Raw genomic sequence first — 9,375 nt, 5'->3', positions numbered from 1 at the left:
TAGGTGGCACAATGAAAATGCTATTTCCCACCTTGTTTTTCGGCCAATAGGGGATTTTAATTAGTTGATGGAAAATCGTGAACAGCTAATGGCACAACTCAGAATTGAAAATGAGAGTAAAGTACTTCAAAGTATGATATAAAGTCAACAGTCCTACTAATCCAAGCTTTTGTGGAATATGGTGATTCTATTTCAATAGGCAATTGCAACACAAATGCTAGGTGTAATTTGTTGAAGACAGAGAGAAAATACCCAATCATATTGTTCTTACTTTCTAGGTTAGGCTAGTTAAGCATTGTTCACGGTTCTATTATTGATCGTGTCCGGTCCCAAGCATGTCATCAGCACCATACACAGACATAGTGGTTTCATGTAAGGAGTCAGTGGGGCATAGTAGGCAGCACAATTGAGCTCACAAGTCGTCCAATTCCGGCGACAGCAATAATGTCACTCACGAATTTCAGAAACATTCAACAATCGGAAGTTATCTCAATCTTTCCCTAACATGTAAACCAATAGTAACGTGTTACATGTAGATTTAATTCATATCTTGGTGAAGAGAAATAACGTAACAATAAAGATTATATTAATTATGCATAAAAAAAATGTTTTTCCTTTCTCTAGAAATGGGATAGACAGAGTAAGCATGGTACCAAGATAATTAGATTTAGAAGAATGCTAAGGACTCACCCTCACACACTCTCAGTTATTGGTTCACGTCATCTATTCTTTTCCAATACCTTACCTGTTAACCGATCATACAAGTTAGCCTATCTATTTTTCTTTATTTCATGACAATTGAGAGTTTTTGAACGAGAATGTTCCTAACACTTGGGATAGACATAGGGCTGCACCATTAAATGGAGTTGTTTTAACTTTGAAAGGCATAACTCGAATTCATTACAGAAAGAAAGCCACTTGGTTTTGTTGGAAGAGAATAAGAGAAACATGGCGTTGGAAGGGTTACGAGGTGCAACCTGCTGTGACGTGGTTCTCATGGGTTGATATGTTACAGCAGTGGCATGCTTTGCATGGACAGGAGCGAGCGACACACTTTCTTTTGCTACCATCTCTGTGGCGACCGAGAGGCAGGCAATCTCTGTGGCTTTGGCACCACCAGAAACAAGGACCCTCTTAATTAGTTTTGCTATTTTGAAAACTGGTAACGATGGTAACGAAGAATTTGAATATATTGTGAACAAATAAATGTGTGTGGCAGTGTATGTACCCGCTCGCATGCAAACTTTTGTGTCAACAGCATTGCTCTTATAAATTTATCTCCCTCTAAATCTAGTGGCAAAATAGTGACTACCTCTCTAATTTGAAATCCTCAATTAGAACGTGAAGTAAAATAACGACTCCATTGTTAGTTTGAAAACCAATTATAAATTTCAAAATCAATGATTAATTTTGCATACACATACTTAAGTTATGACAGTCAAAATACAAGCGCTTTCTTATCAGGAATTGAGACGTCTTTTTTGATTTTTTAGACGTGAGGTAAGGTAATTCTTGTTTGAAGCCAAAATTCAATATAAATGCTACTGCTATTAAATAACCATAATGAAAATCTAAATCCTTCAACTTGTATCCAACGACAGAATTTAACTTAAAAAGCAAAACAAAATTGAACAGGTCTTTATATTAGTCACCATACAGAAACCAGAATTACTCTTATCACATCTCACATTCCAGTAAATGCCTTCTTCCCAGCACCACTGGATGAACCAGCTGGGATCACTTTCAAGACGTTGAACCTCACAGTCTTGGAGAGAGGCCTGATGAAATGGCACAAATAAAACCAATCAGACATACATCTATATCAATAGTCCGTTTACACACACACACACACACACACACAAAAAGATCATAATTTAATACACAGAAAAAGGACCCTCCTATTGAGTCTCACCTGCATTGCCCAATAATAACATGATCTCCTTCCTTAACACGGAAGCAGGGTGATACATGAGCAGGAATGTTTGAGTGCCTCTTCTCATATCTAAATAGAGTACATAAAAAAAAAAAATGAAATTATTATTTAAGTTTCTCCAAGTGCAAATAAAAACAGGACATCGAGGAAAATACCTCTGATACTTCTTGATAAAGTGAAGATAATTCCTCCTAACAATAATAGTCCTATTCATCTTAGCACTGTGACAAGTTCCAGCTAAAATACGGCCCCGGATGGAAACATTGCCAGTAAAAGGGCACTTCTTGTCAATGTAGGTTCCTATTTTTTTTAAAAAAAAAAATCATAAAAGGCTTTCGATTAGAAGCAGAAATAAACATGAACATTCAGAAAGAAACAACAAAGTCATTTGGATTTCGATTAGAAGCAGAAATAAACATGCACATTCGGAAAGAAACAACAAAGTCATTTGGATTTGGAGTGATAAAATTACACCAAGTAGATGATGCCATGACACGATCAATGACAACAAGTGTTATGTAAAGTACACCAAGTAGATGATGGCATGACACGATCAATGACAACAAGTGTTATGACTAGGGATATCGAAAACCATTGGACTCTATAATACAAAATGGATTTCAAAAGGTACATAGAACTTCAGCTTATTATTTTGTTAGCTAGGTTACAAATTTACAACGTGCAACTATTTTCCAATAATGATTGCGTGACAGAACATCAATGCATTTACATTTCGGCAAAATGTAGACCTATACTTTCAAGTTGGATTGGATATCATAGTAAAAATCGTTCACATCTAAAACACATGATACAAATCCCTGGTTTCGAAATCAAAAGCTTGTTTACAGAACTAAAACTAGCCAATAATAAATTCAGCCACATGATCCACATCATATATTAAAACATCATATATTAAAGACTATGGATCTTCAATCGCAGGTTCATCATTCAGGAAGATTAATCTTTGATAGGTGGTTCATTTCTCAAAATCAAGAGAGCCATTATGGCAAAACTCAAAGGCTATACTTTGAATTTCAACAAAATCACAGTGGCACTGCGATTTTGTCAAATTCACCACCAATTAAAACATTTATTGCACACAATTCTAACATTAACATGCTTTCTAGTATGACAAGCATAAATCAACATTCAAAACACTAAGCTTAGATATAGTGTTGCAAACTAACAATCGAATTGAGATAATAATAGACCTACAAAATTGACTATTTGTGATTCATTTCTTATCTTAATAATTGACATAAACCAGATCCAATAAAATATCACAATAAATTCACAATGCACAGGTAAAAAAGGAACCTTCAATGGCTTCTCTGGGAGTCTTAAATCCAAGACCAACGGATTTAAAGAAGCGGTTTCCACCTTTTCCAGGCCTCTTTCCCTTCCCACTCTTCTTTGAGCTACCAAATTCAATCAAATAACAAACAAATAAGCATCAAAATCACAACAAATCGAAGGAAAAAAAGGGTAAATCATTTTGACAATATTAAATTGAACATACCATAGAAACACTTTAGGTTGCTTCAGAAAAGCCTTCTCAGTCTGTAACACACAAATTCAACAAAAAAAATCAATTGAAGATCTAAACAGAATTAAGAACAATGAAACAACGGGAAAAAAGGAAGGTGAAGTTAATTACTTGTTCAGCCATGGTGAAGAAGCTTCGGAATTTCGCAGAGGAGAAAGGTGTGTGTGTGTGTTTCGCCGCACTCGAAAACCCTCTCACTGAAATTTGATGGAATTTCAGAAACCCTAATTTATTTCGCCATTTTACTGGACCGGGGCAAAAATGAACCCGATTTTATTACAATGCTCCAAAAACAACAATATTACTATTTGAAGGGTGGGGAATATTATCCACACCCCCATTCTTTCAATATTATTACTCTTTTTCTTTTCAAATATTTTCTTATACCAAAATTACCCGATCCAACCTTCAAATAAACAATAAGCATGTCTATATTTTTTGATAGAAAAAAGTTATTTATTTTATGGTTTATTTAAAGCTAGATAAGTACGAGTACAATGCATAATTTTTTCTTGCAACTTACAAGAGGTGTAGCAAGTATTCTACCCTAGACTAGATGGAAAGATAAACGTTTTATGTGGCCATTTAGTCAGCAGTAATTACATTTCGTATTTTTATGTCGTGGAAAGAAATTACATTTTTTTATTACCCATAAATAAGTAACAAGATATTTCGTATCTTTTTTTTTTGGTACAATATATTTCGTATCTTTAGTTATAAAAGAAAACATCACAAGTAAATCACGACCATAGGTGAAGTTTGGATGAGGTAATTTGAAAATTTTAAAGAATTTAAAATTCTAGGCAATTTACCGCAAAATATTTGAATTCCCGCATAAAATTATATTTCTTCAACATTATATTACATTCCCTCATCCAAACAATGAAATTCACCTCAAAATATTTGAATTCCCACGTAATATTACATTCCCTCAAAACATTCCCCCATCCAAACACACATGAGTGAAAAGTCATTTAAAAAAAAGTTATTTTGAATGTTTTATGTGACTATGATTGTTTCGCTTACAAAAGCTCATGGTATTTTATCATTATAATATTTTTTTTAATGGATAATATTTTATCATCCACAATGGTAGTTCTTTAATAGTGACTCCTTAAAAGGACCTCACGTTACACATCACTTATTTATAATATTTTAATAAAAGTATCTATTAAGGACTCAATGGTTCCAATGAGAGTACACTAATAAGACTCCAATGAAAAGTACTTAAATAGGCCCCACTAACTTTGCATCATTAAAAAAAAATTATTTATTAAATTATAAATTACCTCATAATATTTTTTTGAAGGAACCTCATAATATTTAATTATAATCCTTAAAAAAAATTAAATTATAAAATATTTATTTATTCGTATGAACTTAAATTTCTGCCACATTTGCTAATAATTTGAAAATGGAAAAATTAATATTACAAATTTTACATTCCTTCGTTAAAAAATAATAATAATAATTTGCATGAATTACATTTTATTTAAAATGATGATAAATAGATAAAAATAATATTTAAAACAACTATTAATTATTTTTTTTGAAATCAAACCAACTATTAATTATTAAAATATTACTTCTTTTGTAAGTGGAACCACATAGTACATATTTTATTACTTCTTTTAAACGTGAGACCCGTTCCTAGGAAAGAGAGTCCTTATATAGTTACTCGTTCTTAATGGGAACTCATTTTTTCTTCCTCCAATGGGGATCCTTAACGAGGGAGTGATCCTTGTTAAGTAAGGACTTCCCGTTGGAGATGCTTTGTTCTCCTATTGCATGAATGTTCCCAACATATTGCATCGAGTATGAGCCTTGTGGCTCAAATAGAAATGAGTAGGAACGAGAATCGTTCCATCAACAAAATCAAATTTGTTCTTGGCGCCAAGAGGGCAAAACGTGGAGCCGTGCCGAAGTATGTTGGTTTGAATGCGTGAGAACTAGAGTAATTGCAACAAACGAAGGTCCATTAGAAGCATGAACATCATAAACGTTATTAGGAACTTGTGACAAATCTTGTGGATGAGGTACTAGATGATTCACGGCTAGCCGTGTTCTTTGTTGTCGTAAAAGAGCTCTTACTCCATCTTGAGAGAAAATCTTACAAGACGAACGAGAGAGATAAAGATTTTAATCAAATCTCATATGAGTGAATAGGCAATTCCCCCCCCCCCCGAAATTGTAAGTTTCATCAATTACCCCCTGTAGTTAACGAAACATCAATTACCCCCCGAAACCGCATAACGTTAATCAATTTACCCCCTCCGTCAATTTTTACGTTAACCGTTTACGGTTATGATCAATTACCCCCCGAAATTTTACACTTATGTGCAAAATGCCCCCGAACTTCAAAAATTAAAAAAAAATTGAAAAAAATTCGGAAAAATGAAAACACAATAAAAAAAATTGAAAAAAATATTAAAAAATTCTGGAAAATTGAAAAATTAATAAAAATGAAAAAAAATCTGGAAAAATTAATAAAAAAAAATCTGAAAAAATTAATAAAAAAAATCTAATAAAATGAAAAATAATGAAAAAATTCTAAAAAAATAAAAAAGATTAAAAAATTCTGGAAAAAAAATAAAATTTCTAAATTTCTAAAAAAATTAAAATTCTGGAAAAATGAAATTTTTGAAATTTTAAATTTTAATGAAATTCTCAAAAATAAAAATTCTGGAAAATAAATTTTAATGAAATTTTAATGAAAATTTCAAAAAATTTTCATTAGTATTTCTCAAAAATTTTCCGGGAATTTTTGTGTATTTATAAACCGAGAATAAGAGAAAAATATGTGTATTTATAAACCGAGCTTAGGTTTTTTATGTATTTTTCGAAATTTCGAAATTTTCATTAGTATTTTTTCCGGGAATTTTTGTGTATTTATAAACCGGGAACTTTTTGTGTATTTATAAACCGAGAATAAGGGAAAAAATACACTGAAAAAACCTAAGCTCGACATATATACTAATCAAAATTTGAATTTCGAAAAATACATAAAAAACCAGAATTTCAAAATTTTGACATATATACTAATCAAAATATTTTTTATTTTCCAGAATTTTTTCATTATTTTTCATTTTAGTAGATTATTTTATTTTTTTAATCATTTTTTATTTTTATTAATTTTTTCAGAATTTTTTTTAATTTTTCCAGAATTTTTAAATTTTTTCAGATTTTTTTTATTTTTATTAATTTTTCAATTTTCCAGAATTTTTTAATATTTTTTTCAATTTTTTTATTGATTTTTCATTTTTCCAGAATTTTTTAATTTTTTTTAATATTTTTCCAGAATTTTTTCAATTTTTTTCAAGTTCGGGGGCATTTTGCACATAAGTGTAAAATTTCGGGGGGTAATTGTTTGCACATAAGTGTAAAATTTCAGGGGGGTAATTGATCATAACCGTAAACGGTTAACGAGAAAAATTGACGGAGGGGGTAAATTGATTAACGTTATGCAATTTCGGGGGGTAATTGATGTTTCGTTAACTACGGGGGGTAATTGATGAAACTTACAATTTCGGGGAAATTGCTTATTCACTCAATCTCATATATTGAGTGATGAAAATGAGAAATGTACAATATGAACTATTTATAGTTCGAGAGTCTTCTAACAAGATTTTGCCATCTCTAAGTAACTCCAAAGGCTAACGTTGACTCAACGAACCAATATTAGGGATGGCAATACGGGTCGGCTGCCCCGTTTAGGCCTAGCCCGCTATTAGTCTGTCAAAAACGGGGCGGGACGGGACGAGCCAACTTGAGAGGGTGGGCTCAAACTCACACTCCGTCCCGCCTAAAGGCGAACCGGTGGGTTGGCGGGCTGGCCCATCTATTTTTTAAAATATTTTTTTGTCGATTTGTTATTAACAAATACGCCGCTATTATAAAAACAATAAATTTAATAATATAAAGACTCCAACATTAAACAAACCTCATAATAAATTCACCATACATTGGACAATGTCCTGTTAACAAAAGTAACAACTTATATTTACAAGACAAAATATCATTTAACGGTTAACCATTACACCAACTATTTGTTTGTATCAATCAATGAAATATATATGTATATTACATCTTCATTTTTTCCTTGGGAAGAACACATCGTTTTGCTTAATAAAAAAATTATTTTTAAATATAATATTTACACAAAAATAATAATAATATACATATCATCTCTCCCAACAAAATAATATTCATATCATATTTTTTAGAAGATCTACATGTTATATTAATACTAATATATATGCAAAACAAAATTAAATCTATTTCCTTTCAACAAAATATAGCGATACTCTTTAAAAAATAATACATAGCTATGCAAATATTAATATATATATATATATATATATATATATATATATATATATATATTACATATTAGTTTTTTTAGTGGCCGAGTCTACTTAAAAATAAAAATAAAAAAAGTGGTTGAGTCATTGGTTCAATCCAATTTACTCTGTTAAATACCTATAAAAATTTAATCTTAAGACTAGGCCATCTAACCGAGTTATTCGATTTAATCCGGTTCAACCAATAGCTCAATAGTTTAACCATTAACTCGGTATCCCCGCCGAGTCGATGTTTGAGCCGAGTTTTAAAACTATGACTATAATTAAGTGAGGTTTTATGATATTTTATGATAGAAACATATCATATCGTAACCCCCAACTGCGGTGATCCGGAATCCGAATGGGTTGAAAGTTACGATCCAATAGGGGCATTTTAGGATTTTCAAGGGACATCCGAACAATTAAAGAGGCATCCTTATTTATTAATTTTGTTAAGTCTGCAGCAACTTAACCTAATTTTTTCCCTCCACTAGTCCCTTATTAGGTTTGCAACAACTCAATCCTAAAATTTTGGCTATAAATTTGCATCGTTAAATGCTAATCCTCAACACTAAAATTTTTGCTCTAAATTTGCATCATTAGTTTGTGATTATCCATGCTACCTCAATAAAAACCCTAATATTTTCCTCTTTTTTCTTTACCTTTCCATGATTTTTCTCGAGGTTCATACTTTTTTTTTTGGTACAAGTTGTATTCATGATTTTATTCTTAATGAAATGATAAGTTTGCTTGCCTAGAAAAACAATTCAATTTCTCCAAGTAGCATAAATCTCTATTTTTTTATTTTTTTTAACATAAACCATAAATCTCTATTTTGACTTCATATTCAATACTTTTTTTACATTCATGAACAAATCTTATATAAGAAATTGAATATATCCAAAACATTAGTGTTTATTACATTTGTTATTTTTATTGTTCTTTTTAGTCCTCACAGGCATAAAGATAGACTATGGTAAAGAAAGATTATTTTGATTGGAACAAATTTAAAGAAACAAAAGTAATATTTATACCACGGGATACCAATTATTTCATCTCTTATACTTTACTTTTATATATTACAGTTTATTCGACCCGTGCGGCGCACGGGTCAACAATCTAATATATATATGTATATATGAGTCGGGATCCGTTGACACCGGGTGTCAACGGATTCGTTGACACCAAATCTCAACCGTTTATTTTATTCGATCAAAAGACTCATATTTATTTACTTGAGATCTTACGTGATCATTACTTTCCGTATTTTCCCCGATCTTTATTATCTCTGGTTTTTCTTATCGTTATTATGATGATTACTCATATTTCCCCATCTTAACCATCTGTCTCTTATTCCAAATGAAAATTACAGATTCTTCATCGTTTCAATTTATTCTCCAGGTTCAAATACTAAGGGACAGTTTTGATTTATTAGGCTAAAATGTATTTCGAAATTATAATTGATCAACGAATTAGAGTATTTCAGAAAATCATATGTCAAACCTAAAATTTCACAAATAAATTGAAACTCATCAAAAATACTTTTCTGGAATCTT

At 31.1% G+C, this 9,375-nt stretch overlaps 1 protein-coding gene across 1 annotated transcript; it reads right to left on the bottom strand.

The window, feature by feature from the left end:
- Positions 1 to 1,528: 1,528 nt before the first annotated feature.
- On the bottom strand, positions 1,529 to 3,678 carry LOC146902372 (small ribosomal subunit protein uS17-like). The gene is made up of 6 exons (XM_085739185.1): positions 3,591 to 3,678; positions 3,453 to 3,493; positions 3,251 to 3,351; positions 2,089 to 2,233; positions 1,913 to 2,002; positions 1,529 to 1,778 (listed from the first exon to the last, which is right to left on the bottom strand). The coding sequence occupies exons 1-6, from the start codon at positions 3,600 to 3,602 to the stop codon at positions 1,685 to 1,687; spliced, it is 483 nt and encodes a 160-aa protein (XP_085595311.1). The 5' UTR covers positions 3,603 to 3,678; the 3' UTR covers positions 1,529 to 1,684.
- Positions 3,679 to 9,375: the final 5,697 nt, after the last annotated feature.

This window comes from Medicago sativa, chromosome 8 (genome assembly GCF_051527215.1).
Source record: "Medicago sativa cultivar Bolivia chromosome 8, Bolivia_mono, whole genome shotgun sequence".
Taxonomy (NCBI): domain Eukaryota; kingdom Viridiplantae; phylum Streptophyta; class Magnoliopsida; order Fabales; family Fabaceae; genus Medicago; species Medicago sativa.
The sequence above is the reverse complement of the archived record's forward strand: the minus strand, read 5'-3'. Positions and strand labels throughout refer to the sequence as shown.